At 39.3% G+C, this 23,389-nt stretch overlaps 1 protein-coding gene across 4 annotated transcripts in view; it reads right to left on the reverse strand.

The window, feature by feature from the left end:
- The window catches only part of LOC128880023 (uncharacterized), a 678,051-nt gene that overhangs the window by 300,586 nt on the left and 354,076 nt on the right, over window positions 1–23,389 (reverse strand). For all 4 annotated transcript variants that reach the window (XM_054129644.1, XM_054129645.1, XM_054129646.1 and 1 more), the window contains one exon: window positions 934–1,192. In XM_054129644.1, the coding sequence (XP_053985619.1) occupies window positions 934–1,192 (259 nt within the window). The remainder of the gene's footprint in view (window positions 1–933; window positions 1,193–23,389) is intronic.

Below are 23,389 nucleotides of genomic sequence, written 5' to 3' on the forward strand. Positions count from 1 at the left end.
TTTGTTCTACAATAGTATCGTAACGCTTCCGCGTAGCACGCGGTGATGGTTTTACACGGTTCGCATAATTGTATTTTCATATATTTATTTTATAATAAATAGTTATTAACGTAACTGGTCTTGTTCACTGCCCTCGGACATATCTAACACTCACGAACCTTTTTATTATACTAAACAGGTGATTCATGGATAATACCACTATACAAACACTATATTTTGTCATTAATCACAGTCAAGTAATTTCAGTTACTCTGAAACATGAACTTGATGGTCTGGACGAATCCTACCACAATCATCGATGCCTAAATGCCTAAATGTTTAACCTTCTATGGGCTGAATTTTGGTTCTACAAACAACTTGCAAGGGATTAGTTTGATATTACAGATTGGTGGCGCTGTTAACCGCCATCAATATTGTAATCGGTTATCAGAGATATAATCAGTCCCATAACTATTCGTACCCTCCATCTGCATTGAACACATTCGTCTACATTAAATGGTAAGCTTAATATTTCCAAATAAATGTTTCGTTATGAATATGTACATGAATAAACATGTAAGTATATATTTATAATGAAAAATTGACACAAAAACATCAAACTTATCGTTTAATTTGGACAGACTTCGTCAATAAACATAGAGGGTACTTATAGAACTGACTGTATTATTTAATTAAGACGTATACGTCATCTTGTGAAAAAACTAAAATTATTTCGATAAAATAATACCGTTCGAACCTCGATATATTAGCACGTGATCTGAAAGTGACACAGGTCCATAGAAGGCTAAGTCTTGCAGCAAACTCCTCAAAAGCCAGTAGGTTCCCAATTCCTGATCTGAATTAACTGAACTCGCTAGTAACCACGAAGTGATTCGCTCTTCGTGTCGAGGTCAGCAAGTAAATACGAAGTAACACCTTTACGGAAGTACTTACCTGTGCCAGCCGCCCCTAGCCTCAGAACTGCATCGCCTTGAAGGGAGATGGAGAGGGTGGCGGTGTCCTCCAGGCGTGCAAGAACTTCTTCGGGAATGTCCTCGGGTTCGCGGAGGCGGAGGGTGACTTCACCTCCGCCTCCGCCACCCTGACCACCACCACCCCCGGGACTCGTCGACGCCGAGTACATGAACACAGATCCGTACCCATGTAATGACTGCAGCGGCAGCCTGACGCCGCCCACTTCCCCGACCGGACCCTGAAAAACGAGGAAAGCGTGTTGAGTATCAGATTTTTCAAAAGGCCTCGAGTCATCTTTAGTATCTCGATTGTTAGAGAGAGGTTAATTGGTACATCATTTTTAGAAGGAATCGTTGATTAATTAAATTTAATATTAATACAATACAAATTGAGCACTTATGGGAAACGTTTTTGGTCCTGTTTGAGATTTCGGAACATTCTAAAATTACTTTTGGGTGTTTTTACTTTAAAAGTAGTAATAGAAAGTATTTACTTTTTTAGCTTATATTGATTTGGATCTACCAGATGTAGGGATACGGTCTATCACGCTTCTTACTACGATTCTTTTATAATTTTAATTTATGTTATATAGTATCTATTCGTTAAAACATCAGGACTTTAGTTCTTAACGTAGAGGAAACTTTCTTTCAGTTACTCTGAATCATTTCCATTCCATCCTACCCTAGCAAGACTGGAATGAAGTAGAACTAGCGAACAAGAAACAAGGTAGTGTATCACTGATTTGATTTGACATGATTAAATACTAGGTGCAATCTTCAACAAAAGTTCTTCTCGTATAGAAACAAATGTTCTTTAAGAGCTACGAGAAACTCTTCAAGAACGACAAGATTTTTCTTTGCCATTCAGGAAATTCGTTTAACAAGTAGTTTGTAATTCTAATTAATCTGGAGCCAATATATTCAGAACTGGAACTGTCAGTTTCCTGTGTAAATGGAGCCTGTATCTGCGGGTTTGTGCCGTTCGGATGTTCTTGATGTGTGAGTTTATGGAGGTCAATCTGCCATTGGATCACTGTGCCTCTCCATAGAGTTTATACTTTGAAAGTATTACTGGAACGTGATCTTTTTTAAAATGGACCAGGCATTCAAAGAAATTAGTACTTGTTAATACGAGTAACTCTAATTATTTTCAACACTATTTTATAATTGCTATGTACAAGGTATAACGTATTAATATTAAAATTATCCTAAATGAAGCAGGAGGTGCTGTTCTTTCTTTTCCAATCAGAAATTTTCATTTCTATTTCAATCAGTCAAGTATTTCGTATTTGTCGAGTTTAAAAATTCTCTATCTTCTTGAACGTGTAAACAGATGAAACGCGTAATATGAAATTTTAAGAGGTCAGTTTTCTCTCGACTGGTCGGTATATTCCCTACAGAGGACGTCGTTCCTTTTCGTCGCGCTTGGTTTTCATTTCTCGGAGCTGCGTGTCCCCGTCGAACGTTCCTTTACGAGCAGAAATATTTTGCCAATTTCGCCGTCCATGCGAATTTCAATTCGCGAACGTCAATATTTGTCGAATCGCGTCGAAAAAGGATTTCGATGTACCGGCACTCGATGCGCCGTCAAACACTCTGGCCTCCCTAAGAACGGTATTACCCAGTATTAAAATAAGGGGTCGACGTTCCCTTCGTCGAGGAAAGTGGACGGAACAGAAAAAAATGCACGTCAACCGAACCGTATCTTCGATAAATGCGATTACTTACGAAGAATTTCTATAGTGTAATCCAGTAACAATATCAAAACTCCTTGGTCGCACATTCAGATGAAATTTAAAGAATATTTATTCAAAGAAATGAACCTCGAATAAAATATTATTCGTTATTCGTTATTCAGATAATTCAAATAATAAAGAAGGAAGTTCATAGATTAAACAATAATTGTATATAAATACATGTTACTGAGGTGTGCATACGCGTTGAATATTTTATGTAGTATTAATTTGTATGATGTCAGTTTTGTGTTATGTGCATGATACTCCTGGCACTTTTAATTTTAAATAACAACTAATTATCCAAATACTTCACCAAATTTAATAACAATGAAATCTGTTCGCTGATAAGAGAGTCACAAATAAAAAAAAAAAAACCGTCAAACGAATTTATCGAGTACAATGCAAGCAGCAGTCGTAAAACATAGGCGAGCGGTAAAAGTTGCCCGTAAAAGACTCTGGTAAGAGGTTGTGAGCTCGTGGGAGCCGCCAGCGTGTTTATCAGTCCTCTTTCAGGCGCCCAGGGAGCGCCGTGGATTTATCCAAGGATTTTCGCCCTTGACCGAGCTCCTGGCCGCTTGTATCGGGATCGACATCGATGTCCCTGAACGTGCCAGCTAGTCGCTGGAGATTCTACGGAAATCCATTACCCGTTATCGCTGGACATGTCCAGAAGAAGCACGGGACTCCGAACTTTAGCCGAACTTGAACCGCGTTAACGAATAAATACTTGGAACTCGGAGTAATTGTTCTGGGGAGATGGTAGGACGCAACACGAGGACCTTTTATGATTTTCAAAGGCAAGATTGTATGGTTGGAAGTTGGGCTGTAATTGTTGACAGGTGTCACAGGTTGGGAGAAAAATTCAGGGGTTCTTAGAATCTTCGTGCCGAAGAAGTGAGAGTCATCGTTTCATAAATTAAGATAATTGTATAGGAATATTCGTTAAGATGTTATGAAGCCACTTCGAGCAATTGCTATTGGGATATGAAAGTATTTAATTATTAAAATTGTATGAAGTCTCGGAACATCATTAACAATGCACTCAATTATCGAACGTAGAATGTAAAGTTCCATTTTTGCATTCTCATAGCCCTTTTGAGCAACTGCTACCGAGATATGAAAGCATCCAATTATAAAAATTTCGTAAAGTCTGAAACATCACTACCTATGTATCCAAACATTAAACCCGAAATCTGGAAGACCATTCTCGCTAATCACAGGCACTTTATGAGCCAAGAAGTTGCCAAATCGATCCCCAGGAAGCCGACGTTCCCAGCGAGATACGATTCGCGTTTCCCAGGACATTGATCAGTATTCTGCCATTCGACGTCTCCGACAAACCCCAGCAACGATCGACGATTATTTAGGACGACGCTGGAATTCCTGTAACAGTCGAAACGCTCCCGTTTCCGTGGAATGCCGGTTCCCCGCGTTGTCAGCAGGATGAGACAGGTTTACGAGCGTGTTGACGAGAGTTTGAAAAGTGTACGAGGTAGCGAGTATCACGGAATACGTGTATCCACGACGCACGGCTGACAAGGAGATGCCAGGCCCGTCTCTACCCCAGGACAAACAACCGGAAATGTGGCCATAACAATGCGGATACGCAGCCAGCGCTCCTCTGTGTGCCCGTTTCCGATGCAAGGGACTATCGATACAGCACCGTCACACAGTAGCAACGCAGATTTCCCGAGCTGTAACGTAAATACGGGCCACGGTTCCACCGTCTCGTACCCCGAAATCGATTTCGCGTATTTGCTACAATTACTAGAGACTCGAAGAATGTCAACGCAGGTCCGTGCGAAGGATTTCGTGCTTCCGTTTGGTAAGAAGGGTTGGGAGAATGGAAAATGTGGACGATTTAGGGTGGATTTAAGAGCGGAGGTGTGGGGAAAGTCTGGGTAGATACTCGACCAACCGAATATTCGTGCCCTCTGCATTAACTCGCTGACTGCCATACTAATACTCTCAAAAAGTTTTACTATGATTAATCCTTTGACCACGGGAATGATAGGGAATATAAGAATGAAAAGACGGAACTTTTTAATATTTATAGTTTATTCGTAGGTAGGTTAGTTTTAGAGATAATAATTGAATACTTAGAAGACCTCTTTCCTGAAATTCAATTTTTGCGACAAACTCTTAGCTTTTCAGTTTTTATTTTCGAAAGTAAGCATCGTATGAATAAACTGCAAATATAAAAAAGTTTCGTCTCATCATCCCCTATAAATTGATATTTTTTAGAAAGTTGATTTAAAGAATATAAGCATTTCTCTGACCCCATTTCTCGAGGGCGTATATATATATATACACACATATATATGTATATATACATATATATGTATATATACGCTCTTCGCAGTCAAAGGGTTAAGTTTTGTTTATCGAAAACTACATAATCAAGCATTTATTGTGATATATATTTTTGTAACTTTATCGATGTCAAGAATTTCATTCAAATATATTTTCTTTGATCCCGAATATTCAGAATTATTTTTTTAGTTCATCAGTGAAAAACACTGTCACCCTTCCATGGGCGACGTGGCGATCAACATGTCAAGATCTCTAAGCATCCGTTTTGTAAAAGATACTAGAATATTCTAAAGAACCTATCTCAAGATACAGACGAGTCTATTCACCGTAACTCGCTTCAGTCCAAATAATCACACGGTTTTACGCTTGTATCTCCTCGCAGCGTCCCTTCAGCCGTCCACGAGTCCCCGACAACGCTCTACTAATTTTCTCAGCACTCTCCTGATGCTTCTCGAACGTTTCCCTCGGACCCTCCTTCTCCCAGAGGATGCTGCTCAACCGTCCATTCTGCTCCTGAATCGAAAACCGCTCGTCGGGGCGAAATTAACGCGGGAAAAAGGCTCACGGTGGAAAATCGACGGCCGAGGACTCGCATCCCCGCGAAGGTCTGTCCCCATTGTTAGCCCTCCGCCCATTCGGCCGGGAGTCATTAAAGCGAATATTACCGTAATACGGGGAAATTGTGGACGCCGGCCGCGCGGACGGTGAAGAGTGCAGACCGACGAAAACGACGACGATGTGCCAGCGTTTGTTCGCCGCGAGCCAGAGCCGGGAGACCGTAAATTTTCCAGCGACGAGCGATTGCCGGGTACGCGTCGAATATACAAAGCGAGATCGCGTAACAACACCCTCGCCTTCTCCCGCCCGATTCCATCTCTATCGCCCCGTCTCGCTTCCTGCGAACCATCCCCGAGGGCCTCTGTTCTTTCCAGCGTGCAAGTATTTTCTCGCGTCCGTCCGTCCGTCGCTTAGCGAACGCCGCGGAACCCAGGAACAAAGCAGATTGCTCTCGGCCCGCATTAAGTTTCGCTCGCTCCTCGTCCGGCAGCTTAATGACTTATCAGACGGGAAAATAGCGTGAAAGTGGATTATTCAAATTCTTCGTTGCGTATTACTATGCATGGAAAATTATCAGCGGGAGTTCCGACGCATCGGAGAGCCTGATTACGGTTTGAACAAGGTTTCTTTTTCGCGAGACGCGTCCACGCTCCTTGCTGGCGACCCTAAGAAACCTCTGATTTCCGCGTTTACTGTGTGGTGAGATATTGGGGGGGGATAAAACGTCAGATGTACACAATCGCTCAAAAGTATCCGGGCACTTGCTTCTGTTGTATGAAACATAGTTTAACTTTGTACGAAAGGTATTTGGAACGCTTATATCAATTGTAAATATCACTGTTATCTTTTTACGAAGTATCGCAGTATAATAGAATTAATTTTTATGTACTGATTATATAATGAGCATGCGGAAATAAAATTCCTGCCTGGAAGTACAATATCTAACGAAGCAGTTTCAATGTTTAAAAGAATTTCAAGTTGCACTTTGTTTCATCCCTGTCGTGCAGAACGAGTTCAGGGAGTTCCTCGATACGTATTAAGTGTCTGTAAACTGTTGACTATACGTTTATTTTTCTGAAAAACGGGAATAAAATACGGGAAAATACGCATGATCGTATATCTGTCGAGCGCGAAACGGCGACGCGAACGAAAACGAGCAGGAAAAACTGCGAAAAAGTACGCGAACGAGAGAAAGAGACGGAAAAAATAGAATAAAGGGGTACCGTTTCTCATCGACGGAAGCTGAATCGAGAAGGTACGAGATCGAAAAATAGAGGCGAGACGAAGAGGATCGTGGAAGAGACGAAACGGGTTCGAGGCCAGGCGATAGGACATTTTTCAAACTGTATAAAACACGGCAGCGCGGCACAATGGCGCACGTGGAAAAAAGGCCGTAGGGGGGCCGCGCGTCGGCGCGCATAAATGTTCCACGGTGATGAATTATTGCCGCGAAATGGCCGTATCCAGTTTTGTAACCGGGGTACGAGCGGGCGCGCGTGCTGGACACATTGTTTACAAAGTATCTGACCAGCGCCGTGACGCGACACGCGCGCCTGTTACCTCATTTTTCTGACGCGCGTAAAGTGCGTTTTGTCGTTGCACCATGGGGTCCATTAAGCTCCGGAGGGCGCAACGCCAGAGGTTGAAAAAAGACACGCAGCCCCATGCGTGATTTTCCTGTGCGCGGCTTGGAACATTTATATTTTTGCAACCAGGCGAGGTTTGTAACGCTGGTCGATGCGAAAGTTGCCGAACCCGAGCGGGACCGTTACAGAACAGTCTATGGACGTTTCGTGTATAGTTTAACGCTATGGAATAACGGGTGTTAAAGGAGGAAAGGTGGAGGATTGTTGAAGAGTGCAATGGTGGATAAATTGGGGTAGGAAACTGTTGGGTTAGTGTTTTTTTTTTTTTAGGATTTTTGAACCTTTGGTGGAATAATGTTGAACTTATAGAGGAGGTTGAACGTAGAGAGGTCTTGAGGGTGTCGAAGGGTGAAATGGTGGATAAATGGGGATAGAAACTGTTGAGTTAATGTTTATTAAAATTGTTGAACCTTATGTGGAATAGTGTTGGGCTTAGGGTCGCGAGGTGGCTGTATAGTTTTGATATTGCATTTAGGATTGATAAGGATCTTCGTATTGAAAAAATGGGTTCAACGTTATTAGTTTGTGGATTAGAATTATTGGACAGCTCAGTGGAGGCTAGAAGGAACTCTAAGTGAATAGGTTATTAGACGTGGAAGGATTGAGATAGAGAATGATCTATTACGTCAGTTATTCTGAAAATAGTGGATGCGAGGTAGTTATATATGTACAATAATCTCTTTCATCGAGAGTAACTCGAAGACAAGCGTTATGGTTCAGGTACAATATTTAGGAGTAAATATGAAAATATATTGTTTTATTAGCAAAGATTGATTTTAGGTTGTCTTTGGTACTTCCTCATTTAAAATTGTTGAATGTTGAGTTTAAATTCGTATTCAGCGACCTAAGAAAGCCACAAATAAATAGCTTTCATTCAAATCGAGGAAGACTCCTTGTTAGAACGAATTGACTTACGTGTCGGGCTATTGCTCACTCTTTCTACTTACTCTGAACGGTACCAGTGATAAGGTATTATCTATTCTTCATCAATCTTATTGTCCTCTTACTAATTACAATCAATTATTACAGATACTACTGTAACACAAATTACACCGTAAGTAGAATTGGCGAGCCATAGTCAGACATATAATCCAAATCGTACTCAACACCAATGGTATCTTTGGAATTGATTTTCTCGAGAACGAAAATATGATCCCACACTTTCGGTCAAGTTTTACATAAAGAATCACCTCACGACAATTATTATTCTTTCGAACATGCTGTCGTCAAATGCAACTAAATAAATAATCAAACTAATCACTCTCTTCTGGAATATTTAGCATTAAATACCTGCTTAAAATTATTCAATATAAAAAGTAATTAAATTTATTATATAACACGAAAGTAGTTAAAGATCCATAATTTATGTCATAGCACATATGAACAGCACACGCCTAATTAACAATTAATAATCCGTATTGACTTTTGCAATTTCTTTTTGTAATAACTTCTTTCTCGCGTACTTCTTTTATCTTATTCCAACGTTAACTGAGTTTCTAGCAGAACCAGCTTTATCTGTCGAGAAATATCGAGTCACTCCTCGACGAAACGTAGAACGCCGACACTTGCTCACGGTTCAACAGATACGCCTGACGAGTTGCGCGCAAATTAACGGCGTTCCCCGTCGGTTATCGAAAACTATCGTCCGGTTCGGTTTCCAGTCGATTAATTGGCCTGCACTTGTAAGAATTTCAATCTCGACGAGTGCACGCTCGTCGAGAAACATAACCGCCCCAGATCGAATTTTCCGCGCTCGTGAAAATCGACACCAAACAGCGATTCATATTGAATTTCTAAGAAAATGAATCTTGTATTGAACAATTGTATTGCTATTGCTTCCTTCAATCGTGTTTTGCACAGAGAATCAATTCGAGGTTGGTTATTCTCTGTCCGAATGCCATCATAGATATCGGAGTAATTGAATGATCGAACTACTGGTAGGATAATCAGCTCAAACGTTAAGGATAAATAATGGAATGCATTTATGAGCAATGCAAATATGAAAAGAACGAACTAAACTGTTAGAGTATGCGTATTATTATTAATTTCATGGAATACATTATACTATTCCATGTTTTGTACATAATTAACAAACTTAAAGACGATCAAAAATTCTACAGCTAAAATATCATTTTATTCAATTGTTCTTCTATAACGCAACATGAATCTGTACTCCCATCACAGCCTCATTATTTACATTCTTTATCTCTAATTCAATCCTATCACCAACACATTTAAATTCTGGTTTTAAAAACAATAAATCATATTTTAAAAAACACATCTTCCTAACACCAAATTTTACTAATTCCATTATACCTATTCGTTTCAAGATACAATAGAATAATGTTTAGAAATTGATAAATATTGCCGTTAATGAGTATATCAGCGGTGTGTTGGCCACGCTATCAGCAATGTTACATTGGTTTTCGATGGTTGGGAACGTAGCGTTCCCGCGGGATACAGGTTTCGCTACTCGTTGTCGGAACGAATGAAATGTCCGTGCAAACGTTCGCTGGATGAATTATACTTGCGAAACGGTCGCGTTCGACCGTTTGCAACGTCATCGCAGTCGGAGGATTTTGTACACGCGCTTTGTTCCGCAGCTTTTCGCGCGCGCAGGACACCTGTGAACAACGACGCGATTTTTTCCCTCGGTGAAGTTTCCGTTGTCGCTATTCGCGATCCGACGACGCGGTTTTGGATAAACTCTGTTGGATTGTAAACACGAATATATGATATGTTCGTGCGCCATTGTTAGCAGTCTTCTCGCAAATAAATGGAGCGAGGGTGAAACGAAAGAGAGAAAGGTTTTGTTATTTCTTTTTCAAGAATAAGATGAGTTGAATTGCTTGCAAAAATAAAGATCAGAACTTTGACGAAGATTAGATTTCAACCATCTATTTACGAATATTGTACACTATCATATGATCACTCCAGAAATCGATTAACTCCACTTTTTTAAAAATCTTAAATTCAAGTGTCAAAGCACTTGGTATAGTTACAACTTTTTATATTTATAATAACTTTTCTGAATAATAAAGATTAAACGATAAAATTTGTTTGACCATTGAGTAATAAGAGCCATTGAGACTTTTTCGGAGTTTCATAGATTTGTGCAACGAACGGCTCATATCATGTTTAATTTTCAAATATAATAAATAAATATTGGCTAAGAAACGTTTAATGGATAGCTTGAATTAAATTTATTTAATTATGAATTTTTGGACGAGTAATGAGTTATTATTCTCTTTAGTGCATGACTGCATAATTATTTAGATGCTATGTATAAACAAAACAGTGAAATCGTGATCTTTAGTGTAATGATTACATTTGCAGACAAAAGTTTCACGGAATCGATCGAAAGATTTGTCTAGTATCGCACGCTCCTTTCCTCTACACCCTTTCTTCGCAAATCGTCGTCCCTTCCTGTCTCTCCCTTACTGCTCGAGCGAAGATCGCGTAATTACAATGCTTCCACCCCCTTTTACCGGTCTGCAACCCCTCGAGCGATTTTACTCATTACAGCAGTAAGAATCCAGTATCCTTTCTATGTTTTTCTACCGTTCCCTCCATCGATTGTTTCACCCTTGTGTACAGGAATATACTAGTGCGTGTTTGAGACGCTGTTTCAAATGATCATGAGTTGCAATTTATGCGATAAAGAGGGTAACTGTGGATATTCCAGAGGATGATGTTTCCAAGTCCACTTTGTAGGTATCTTCAGGAATTATTTTCTTTTCGTGAGTGGTGTATTGAATTTTAAAAGAAATACCACTCTAAGGTAAAATAAAAACAAGGTAGAAAATTGGGCAGCTTATAAATACAGTATTGAAATTACTATTAATTGGTGAGTACGTTTGACAAGGGCCAGGAAATTTAATTCGTAATCATCCTTGAATACTTTCTCTTACCATCTTCTTAACAAAAACAAAATTTAACGAAAGCTTATTCAATCCCTTTTTTAAACAAAATTTAATCCTTTGCAAGCATCTCATAAAACATTTTAAAAAATTTCCCCAAATAACGAATGTATGTACATGGAAACGCCACGTCAATAAATATTACAGGGACGCCTGCAACTCCTGGAAATAATTTTATTTAAACAGAAATCCTTTTTCCGAGCGTTTTCATACGTCAATAAAAATCTCACCATCGCGGCTCGCGTAAATCCTCGTTCGACGCCATTAATCGATGAAACGCACGGTCGGGGCGGTGAATGAATTAAACTGCATAAATATTTCAGCGTTTAATCATCGTACGACGATAATTGCGCGAGTCATTTACAATTTGACGGCGATTCGCGGACGAACCGAGCGGCCATCGGCGATTCTCCGTGGAAGTTGGCGCGGCGAAAGTATTCGCATAATTCAAACAGATTTTTACGTCGTCGATCATCGAACACGATATTAATTGTGTTCGCGTTACGTTCCACCGCTGATGTATATTCCGTTTTGTAATTAACGATACACGCAACACGCCCCGATGCGATATTAACCGTATCTTTTCCCCCCTTGTGCTCAACTCCCCTCCCCCTCGCTCCCATCCACACACACACTCCTCGCGTTTTGTAGGAGAGTCCTCTAATTGCGATATCGTGAAAAGCAACGCCCGAAGCGGTATTACGCGAAATTAAATCATGTGGCCAGAGCTCCGCCGCTGGAACATTTCACGATCGATAACGCGCGTTCCGAATAAACGCGAATGAAATATTCATGCCCGCCCGCTAGAACGAAACACTACGTCGTCCCTGTGAACGCCAGAGAATTAGTACTTCAAAGGCGCCATTCTCTGTTTTCCGTTCGTTTACAGTGGTCGAGCAAAACTTTCATTCGAATTACGATCCCGCCTCTGCATAATTCCCGATACCGTTTGCGTTAGGGCTTCTTCCCTGGTGCAACCCTCGATCACGCTCAGGTACACCCTTATTCTCGTTTGGATAGAACGAGAAAGCATTTCTTAATATTTTCAGGAGTGGACGTGTGGAAGGAAAGAGAAAAGTGGCAAAGGTAATGCATTGTTTATGAATTCATTTTTATGAAAATTTAATTAGGAATTTGGAGGAGGTCTGAAACTTAAATGTAAAGTTTCGTTTGAATGCGTTCAGCTGTTTAGGCGTTTGAGGCATTCGTACGTGTGTATAGTGGCTTCAGTGGATATTAGTGTAGGATTTTTAACACTAAACCTACCGACCTGCATTTGTAATTATTTCTACCGTGATGGGACGAATGACGAGTCTTAAATCGACACTTTTTTCAATTGAGTGCAAAAATATTTTACGTGGAACTAAATTGAATAAACATGAAACAATATTTAATAATATTAAATGTTCAGAAAGAATGTTCAATATATCAAATACATTTCTGGCCTAATATTACAAAATAAATGAGATAATATTGCTTCGGATACAATGAAGAAATCAATAGTATCCAAGTTTGTTAAAAGAAATGTTAACATTATCTAGTTCTCTCTATAGTTTTTCATAAATCATTACTAATGTGATATTAGAAGAAAAATATTAATAAAATATATTCGCTAATACAACATAAACATATCGAAAGATAAATGATATAATTGATATTAATAGATTCGCAACTTCTATTAGACATTTATTTCTATTAAGGATGTGTCCACATACTTCTGACCGGGTCTTACAATACCGTTTCTAAATTTCACTGATGATTAAACGCCGCTTTCTCGACCTTTTATAAATACCAAACAGGATCACACATTCTAACAGACTTATCTCAACTCAACAGTAACTTTCCTTCTTCCATCCCCTTCTGCACAGACGCAGATTAGAATAACAGATTCAAAACAACCTGACGCGTTATATCAGCGTAGTGAAACTTCATCGTCGATGAACTTATCGGTTGTGTGAACAGGTGGAGGGGGGGGGGGGGGGGGGGGAGGAGGAGGAGGAGGAGGAGGAGGATGGCGTAAAAGCGCGCGTTACACAGGTCGCTCTCGTTATCGAGCAGCATCGGTTTCGAGTGACCACGCGAGTTTCCCCGAGTTTCGAGCTTAGCTGCGGATGGCCAGTAAAGGGAGCAGTTACAGCGGGCGCGGAGCAGTGGCGGCAGTCGTTTGTTTTCATTAAAAGTTATTATCCACCGTGTAAAAACCTCGATGCACCGTCTCCCCCTTCCCGGCCCTCCGCAAACATTTTTAAACCGCCATTGTGCACCGAAACGGTGTTTCACCGCGGTCCTGGGGCCGCTGGGCGCGCAATTACCGAGAATGACTGCGAATTGGTTGTTTCGTCGGAATAACGTATCTGCATGAAATTACGATTCCCCATTTTGCAACGGGTCCGCGACCGATCTTGGTAACGCGGTTTTGTCCTGCAGCTCGTTGCCCTAGAAACGGGAAAAATTGAAGGTTTTTTTTTTCTCCCCTCTGGCTCTGGAAGTTCGTTCCATGATAAATAAAATAGAACGTGTGCTCTTTGGAGGGAGCTTTAACTGATTATTTTCACTTTTATACACTCCCAACGAGGTTATCGACAAATTGGTATCGGTAAATCGATATTTCAAGGGTGAAAATATACGCGAGGGAATTGACTGAACAGTTTTTCAGATAGGACGATGAATTTGCTGGCTTTTTGAAACAATGAAGCGATGGTTAACTCTTTTAGGCACACGATTACATAAGAGAAATGAAATTCAAGCTGCACAGAAGAACTGTGTCGTAAAACTTGCTAACGCGTTTTGACTTGTATACATTTCTAATTCCACTTATTGTACTTTTACCGTTAGTTATTGCCACATGAATGAAAAACCTTAAATAAAATAGTAAAGCTAAGCAAGAGGGGGAATGAACTCTGTTAATTGGTTACGAGGATGTTAAGAAAATAATTTGAGAATTTCTTGGATCTGCATGATCCATATGTTTATATTTTATACTATCAAGCCTTCCTATCGCTCGTTAAAATTCTAATAGCGTGCACCAAGAAAATCGAATGACAAAACGTGGGCTTTGTTTGTCAGTAACCGTGGCATTAAATGGCGATTACGTGCAGAGAACAGGAAGTGCAGCAGTAAGTTCAGTAATTGCGTTTTTCATTAATCTTTGTCTACGGAACGAGCTTGACGGAACAAGCGAGATACATTCCGCCGATGGCAACGCAATGCGCGTGTTTTATTTTTAGTTATTGCGCTGCTCCTCGATCGTGGCGTGCAGGAATTACCTGGGGGAACTGTAATAATGTTGTTCGAGTAGATCTGACATCATATCCATCGCGCAATCCGCTTGAAATTCGAGATATAACGAGGAACACAGACTTCTCGTTCGCTGAACACAATTTTCGTTTCTCTGTTATTCCGACTCGGTCTATAATCAAATTTTTTTAAATTTCGCTGAAATGCCTTAAAATATCGAGGAACAAGTGAACTTACAGTGGCACGTGTTCATTATTGCAATTTATAATCGAAATTGTTGGAGGAGATAATATTGTATGTTATATTATTACTTTTGATATTTGTATATTAAAGTTACTCCATTTAAACTGTCCTATCCTTCATAAATATACAGTCAGTGTAATAAGTATTCGTACAAGAACCATTTATTTTAAATGGGTTGCTGTACGAATACTTCTTACACTGACCGTAGATATAAGAATTCTTGAGAAGCATGGTTCCTATGGGAAATTGTTGAAAATATGTTTCTGAAAGGAACATTTATTTATACAGGAAACAATTTAGATCAGAACGATGTTTGAAGAGGACCTATGTACGGTCGAAAGCATTCTATTAAATACGTTTGTTACTATTGGACCTTCTATAAACTTCTTTCTACCAACAAACAAATAAACAAACTATTATTTAACTGAATCATATACTGCATGAATTGTATTTCATCTTCCAAGAATTCTTTCACAAAGAGAACTATGACTAAAAAATACTTTTAACATCTGAAAACCTGAAACAGAATTTTATTTTGTTAATCTGTTTTAACAATACAAGTGTATTTCATTTTTTAAACCAAATTATTATTATTATTCAATTATCATTTTGAAATAAGAACCATCAAATTTCTCCGATCCTCTCAATTACGACCTTATCACATCACATTTCAAACATCGAATACACGTACTGCCCACTTTCCGGAACTTCCTTTTCTCCACAATCTTCAGATTCTCAAGGACATCTCAACCATAAAATTGAACTGTAAACTTTACCCGACTCGCTTCTTCGACCAATTTCATACGTCATCCGCCAACGATATTAATTCCGCAGGAAGAACGCGAGCGCGGGCCTCGCCTGTTGAATTTCCGTCGTCGAGGAAAGTTTGCGTGAAGGCGGGTTCCTAAAACGCGAGTGAAAAATCGCGCGTAACGGGCGACGGGCGGCCATGAAATAAGCCTCTCGGCGGAAGACGGAGTCGCGTCAAGAACAGCGACGGAACTTTAACCGCGAATTATAGACGCGACTTTTCTCTCTGGCCGACCTATGAAAGTGGAGAAAAACGAGCTACGGCCTGTCTTTCGCGGCTGCTCCGGGTAAAAAGTTGTCTGGCTTCTATCGGGGTAACGTCCTGGCCGCATATAATAAAACGGGTCGCCTTTCACGGAAACGCTCCTCGCCCTCGAGCGCTTTTCTTTCATTTCTGACGTAATTACGCGGAGCGCCGCAAGAAAAGGAAGGAAACTGCAAAAGGGCAGCCGAGGAGAATGGGACGCCGCGGGGAGGAGGGCGTGGGAGGGATGGGAACGCGTCGCGGAATATTCGCGACGATGGTGCCTCGCACCTTCGCGACCTACTACCTTCGTTTTCTGGATAAACTGCCAATCTGAACTTCGACAGTGAGCATTATCTTTCCTCTCCCCTCTCTGGCTCCGTTGATTCTCGTGGTTGCTATTAGAAGTGGCAGAGGGAAGTATTACTGTTCGTAGAAATTACGCACTAGTGGTACTTTTGCATTTTTATATTCTTTTAGGGTGCCTTGGATGTCTGTATGTGTCTATTTAATACTGTATAATTTCTTAGAACAGCGGTGAGAGAGTCTAAGAGTGACGAGGGTTATGAATCTTAAAAGAAGAGGCATAATAGGATAGGTAAGTACCTGATTGGTAAAGCAGAACGCTCTATCGGTAAGATGAAAGTCTACTTTGTTGCAGACTTTGGTACCGATGGAGCAACCTATCTCTACGAGGATGAAACAGTGTTCTACATTGTCGAGCTTTATCGACAGAGTGCACTACTTTATCGATAGAGTGCACTACCTTATCCATAGAGTGCTATACCTTACCAACCGAGTACTTCCCGCTTTCCCTTCCTCCACTTCAAAGTTCTGTCTTGCACAAAGAACATTTTAAGAACGAAATATGCAATTCCCCTAGGAGGGTCTGAGGCATGATTTCCTCCTTCATATTTCCACGACTATCTCTGAATGGGCGTATTCTTTTGATAAACGTCTCGAAACGAAGCGTACTTTGCCAGGTGCGCTCCGCCTTGCGATTACCTGAGCGCGCGATGATTAAACAGCGACAAGGGGACGCTTTTCCTTTAAGGAAGAAAAATTACAAGGAGGGCAAGGTTTCTCGCCCCTGTGGTCGCCGTGTAATCAGCATCCGACGTAGTAACGCTTTTCAGTCGTTTACGCGCTTATATAGCTTCACACGTGCACACTTGCTGGCTTCGATCATGCGTGTGCATTAAACTACAGATGCAAACGTGAAAAAAAACATGGGTAATCTATAGTGGCTCCTATTTCACACGTTGACGAAATGGGAATATATTTTACCTTTATAATTACAATTTTACCTATTATTGACAACGAGTGGTTATAATAAGTACCTTAAATGTTTTTTTGGAAATTAGGTGTGGACTCGTCTATAATAGGTTCTCGTGACTTACCTGGAACAATAAAAAAAAAGTCGAGTTAGTGAACGTCAATTTGGAATTTAATTTTGCAGGTTTTACATTATAGTGTATTATTCCTTATTACCGTATCGCAATTATAATGTTTAATAGTTGATTATTATTTCATTAAGAACAAATAGTAAATTGTGTTTTTGAATTTTATTTAGAAAACCAATTCTTGTTTAACAGTAACAGGCAAAATGCATCGTTATGATAACACACAACTCAATAATTATTACGAGTATTGAATCTATCATAAATAGTCGGTTAATAAATTAAATTATTACTGTTAATACGAATGATTAATGTACAATCACACGCACGATTTGACTCTGAATTGCAGATTTGAGATTTCCCATTAGCCAAATATTCTTTCTTTATACAATTCTAATTAATTGAAAATCAATCGTTGCTCGAACCTTGGCAAACACACTCATACCAGAAACCTGTGTCTCTGAAATATAAACCAACAACAACAAACTGCACTCTAGAGGTTTCTCAAGACGAAATTTCCAAGAAACGTAGAAAACTCGACCAAGAATTCAAAAGTTTCTTTATCTAAAAACATTTCCCTATATCCTATTGCGCTGCAGTTTCCATCCCACCCCATGAATAAGAACGCGGTGGTCTCGTTGACGCTCATATATTACAAGACACGGGCACGTGTTACGTTCCCGTATGAGCCCATCGCTCATAAAGCTTCTAACGTCGCGACGACAAAACACGGGACGCCTGCGAGTATTTCTCGTCGTTTGCCAAACCGTGTCGCTAGCCCTGGAACCAGCGGTTCGTCTTATGCGCCGCAGATGATGCTGGCAAGCGTTCATGCATTCTTTTTTTTTCGGTTATTGCGCCACGCGATAAAGAGAATTTGACAGCTTGTTGGGGATTTGATGATATTGGACGCCGCTGGAGGGTGGTTCGTATGATAATGGAGATTGGAAGAGTAAGGGGTGGTTACCCCTTTGCAATCTACGTTTTAGCTAAAATAGAAGTATGTGGGAAGAATATTCTTGCTGGGGAAATAAAGTTAATGGAATAAGGAAATGGTTGAAAAGTTGTGAGTTTTTCTTAAGGTATATTATATTTCAGGTTCAATTCATTGTTATATTTTTAATTATTTTCTAACAGAATCACTATATATTATATTCAAGATATAAATTGGCTCTTTTATTGTTTTTCCATGGACATTTTTAGCTTACGAATATAGTCTTGTCCCTAAAAATTTAATTGATAAAATTCCTCCTTTAATTTTTATTCTTTTTCTGAACACTATATCTACATGACCTGGTGCCTTTCATCCCTTGCATGAATGTCTGAAATTCCTTTCGCAATAATACTTTTTTCATTGGATAAAAAAAAAAGACCTTCAGAAGTGTGTTTTTCTTCCAACCGATGCCAAAACGCCATCGACGTATACGTTTGCATGAAAGCTTTTATTCGAAGAGTCAAACGAGGATGAGAATGTCACAAATTCTAAGATATCGAAGCAAGGGGTCCCATTTATGCGAGAACACGCGTTCGATTAAAGTACAGCTTGTGGAAGTCTGAGAAGTCCCCAGACGAACTTTCAAGAGGGCGATTAGGCGTGCTTCAAATTTTGTTTCCAAGAATTTATACCTGATGTAACTCATAAGACGTGAATTTAATCTCCAGCAGTATAGAAACATTAGCACACAGGCAGAGTCAAACATATTTTAATCAGAGAAACTTCAAAGGCTTTTCAGGAAATAAATACACTTTTCAAGGCCTTTGTTTTAATAAAGTAAAAGATCCTAATACAAGGAATCTCAGATAAATAACACACAAAACGATTTTCAAATCAAATAACTTAGAAGAGGATTTTTTTATTAGAAAAGTAAATAAAAATTCGGGAATAAATCGTCTGCTATTCTATTATACTGATCAATATTGAATAGATATTTAGAAAATAGTAATTACTTAATGACAGTCCAAAGTAAATTGAATCCCATCAATAAAAGGTATTTCTATACAACACATATGTTCTACATTATATTAATAACACTTTCTCTTGTGATTTCCATTATGCATAAAATTCTCGAAGCTTCAATTATGCCTCAAGATGGCCCTGGAATGACTCTAGGCCCAGAAAAACCTTATACTAAAAAATGAAAATACGCATTTGAATTAATTTCCCACAGAATTGCGATAAAGCGGTTAAACAATCAACAGAATCGAAAAATAATATTCTTAGTGTATAATAATTTACTTTTAAGAAGTGAAGGAAACAATATGGAAGAGAAGAACGCGTACGTTGGACAGCGTTAGGCGCAGACGTGGGGCTGGAAAAATTGGGCCCCCGAAGTAGCGATCTATCATATCCATACGTTCCTTCAAGGAAAGGGAAATGGATAGGCGTGGACGCGCGGTTGGAGAAACATGTGGAAATTGAGTTACACCGTTCGTTCACGCGACGCGAAACACTTTTTTAATGGACGAGCCCTGTCAAATGCATTCCGTCGCGCGGTGTCGCGCAAAGAGGAGGAGGAGTGAAGGAACGATCGTGCAAATTGTTTTCCTTTGTATAAAATATGTAACGGGGTGAAATTCTTGCTACAACGGAGGGGCTCCGTAATTTGAATATTCATTATCAGTATCAAGCCCCCTTCGCCTCAAGTGGTTTTTGATAAAGTTTAACTAGACGACCCCGTTACACGGGTGTTGCGAGTGTTTTCTCCATTAACACGTGAGGAAAAGTATCGCGGAAAATTCATTTCTCGAATGAATATTCCAACGACGTATTAATTTAGCGAGAAATTACGCCGACGAAACTTCCTTGGTTCGCTATTTTACGGAGCAATGATTTTTAATCGAAATTGATTATTTTTTAATATAGATGGAGATGTACTATATCATTATACATAGCTGTTGAAATTGGGGACATTACAGAAATGAGAGAAATTGCACGATTCAGAATTTATAGAATTCAAGAGTTGAAAAGATTTTTTATTTATTAATGAATAAATTTACGGATATAATGCTTCAATTTAATTGTAAACGTAAATATATTATTCTATTTAATAATTATAAAATGTTCAAGTATGTACAATGAGGTACAATGGGTAAACACCTTCAAAAATTATTCCAATCGATTCATGCATATTTCTTTATTATTATAAATATACGATACATATATTGTTATATCTAACACATTCATGAATAATTTATGGAATCATGTTTTAGGCTATTTCACTTCAGGATAAATAAACAGGAATCCCAATTTCAAATAGTGAAATGTAAACAATCAACTTTACAAATTCATAAGTGGACTTTATGTAGGACAAACGTGAAAATGCTGGATCCATAAAAAATTTTTACATTTCAAAGAAGCGAAACGCGCGAGTATGGCCTGATTGTGGATACGAGCATGCATGCGTGACGAGACTGTCACAGGACAAAAAATACTCGTAAATGAAAAAATAGAGGGAAGGCGAAGAGTTGCACAAAGGCGAGGACTATAATGTTAATTGGAAATAAACATGTGGAAATTTTGTTTGTACAATCGGACCCTGTTCGAAAAATATACAGTGCATGAAATAATATTAAACGGTATTAAAAATACATTCTTGTTATAACATTAACAATATTACAATATTCGAATAATATTTCAATAACAATATTAATTCTAACAGTTTACTAAAACATGTATAAGTACACCTACAAAGTTTTAAATTGGTATGCTTAATAGTTTTCTCCAAAAAAAATTCAAATACCACAGAATTCTTATAGCTTCAAATTAGATAGAACTCTTAATGATAATCTTAACTGATTCAGTAACTATCTCTTTACGCGTCTGTATTTTATCAGATGCATTTATTGTTATTCCTTGTTGTATGCGCGTTAATGCAGCCTGGGACGCAGAAATTGAGTTATACTTCGGTGCTATAGAGTATCTTTAATAATACTGTAATTAATTGGCTAGTCTCGATGGTATAATTACTTGGCAGAAGTTTGTAATCTCTTGCTAAACAAGCAGCTACGTAAGCCCTAAATACCGTGTCTCACAACGCGAACACGAAAACGTTTTTGGTAGTAACCAAACTGAATATATTTAACACCTGCATTCAGTTTTCTTCAGACTACAGTAAATGTCCCAATCATTTGCCCGCAACGGAGTAACAAATACATAGAAAGGCCTATGTCAAAGTTGTCCTTAATTCCTTAAATACATATGGATGCTAAGATAGGGTGACTTTTATTGCAATAATAGACGCAAAATAAAAACTTAATTCAGAAAGAAAAGTAAGTAACCTTTCTTATGGACGATGCAAACTTTTTCTTGAGATTTTCAATCGTGATATCTATATCCTGATATAGATTTCAATCGTGATATCCTCTGTACATCATTGTAGATATAGAAATGTTTATAGAAATAAGGAATTATAAAAGAAGGTAATTTAATTGCACGACTTTGGGATGCAATGGGTGCTCGCCTTTCATTCGTCGCTGTGAATATTTATCCAGATAAGGATTTCGCCCACTGATGGATGGGATTAGAGTGGCCTCTTCACGATACTCAACCACAAGGGCTGTCGCGAGCAACGTAGCGTACACCTCATAAATTACCGATACAGCACGCGGTCGCTGAATTTTCAAGCAGCCTCTCCTTCCGTCCCTCTTGCCCCGCGCTAACCTTTCTTCGAGCACCGAAGACACAAACAGAAGACGCGGTCACCGTGACGTGGAAGAGGAAATACGAAACCCGTTTGGCCGCGATCCAACAGCGAACAGAAGAAATTCGTGGCCCCGTTAAACTTCAACGCCGATAAAAAGAAGCAAGGGGCGGAGGGGTTGGACTGTTCCAAAAGAAAGAAAAAGGGCGGCCGTTTGTTGTTGTCGCGACATGAGAACTTCTGCCTTGGGCCCCCTAACCCCCTTCTCTCCGCCCTCCGGACGACACAACAATGGGGAATTCAACTCGCTGAAATTCGGTATTCGCACCTCGTTGAATCGGCGCTGTTGTTCTTTAGAAACTCGAGTGTTGCCAGGGGAATAAAGGGAACGTCCACGTTCGTCCGAGTCGGTGGAAAATATTGACAAGAGCCAGGGAAAAATCTTCCAACGGCGATTACTTTATATTCCGGTTCAGTTCGCGATTCCGAGGAAATACGCTCTCGAATGGTGAATACTAACGGAACTATGTGGGACGAACGGTAGAAATTAACGCTTGCTTGAACCTCGTTCAGGGGTTTCAATCCTTTTCACGTCATTGTACGTTTGGAAGAGTTTGACACTCAATCGCCATGTTTTTATGGCGTTATATCTTTTATTGAAGATGGAGGGGCTAGATAGGAGGATATTTCAACAGATTTTGAGCCACAATGAAGATGTTTTGGTGCAAAACGCTCGTTGGAGTTTTGCGTAAATCCGCCTGAACATCTAACAGATCATATTTAGAAAGGTCTTTGTAAATTGGCGACAAATGATTTTGAATATTTTTGGAAAAAGCATCTATCGCTGTCCCCGCGGTTATTGCTTGAACAAATATTGTTAATAATTAATGTAACTATTGCTAGAAATTAATTTTTAGATATTCCAGCTAACAGATATAACGATGTAGAAAAATTTCTCACGATTACCGTGTTCAATGAATACTTATTCCGAACCCTAATTCTCATTAATATTTAAACGAAGACTGAATGTTCCTATGCGCATTGTAAATATTCAATTAATTCGGAGATGTACATATTTAATGCATTTCAAAGGTTCGGATTATTTTCGCATAACTTACGTTTTCTTAATTGTAATTCAAAATGTTTATATTTCAAAAGTTCTAGCCTATGGGACTTGAAACACAAATAATTTTTCTTTCATTCGAGGCTAATTAGATGCAAAAATACCAATTACTCTCCAATGGAGAACAATCTGGATTTGGATAGTTGGATCGAGATGCAGTTCTCCTACTGATTTGCAATTAAACAATTATTAATTGTTCAGACTTGTCCATATTCTTAACATACCGCGTCATCAGTATAATATTCTACCTAAAACCAGATCACTAGTTTAGAATCTACCCTAACGAATCTTATCCTGAACAGAAAAATAGTCACTACAAATAATTTTTGATTATTCATGTTCAAACGAGGTTCTAAGTGTCTAAACAACGAACTAGTTCTCCTATCTTCACCATCCACCGAATCCTTGAAAAATGATTGTCCACGGGAAATGGACTTCCAGATCCAGTAGTAGCTATGATGCTGAAAAGTTTCGAGGTCTCGGGGTTTTCGAGACGGCCAGCCGAGCGTTATAATTTCGCGCCCCGTGAAAGGAAAACGCCGCGGATAATTATCGGTAACTGCTAA

Source organism: Hylaeus volcanicus, chromosome 7 (genome assembly GCF_026283585.1).
Source record: "Hylaeus volcanicus isolate JK05 chromosome 7, UHH_iyHylVolc1.0_haploid, whole genome shotgun sequence".
NCBI classification, from domain to species: domain Eukaryota; kingdom Metazoa; phylum Arthropoda; class Insecta; order Hymenoptera; family Colletidae; genus Hylaeus; species Hylaeus volcanicus.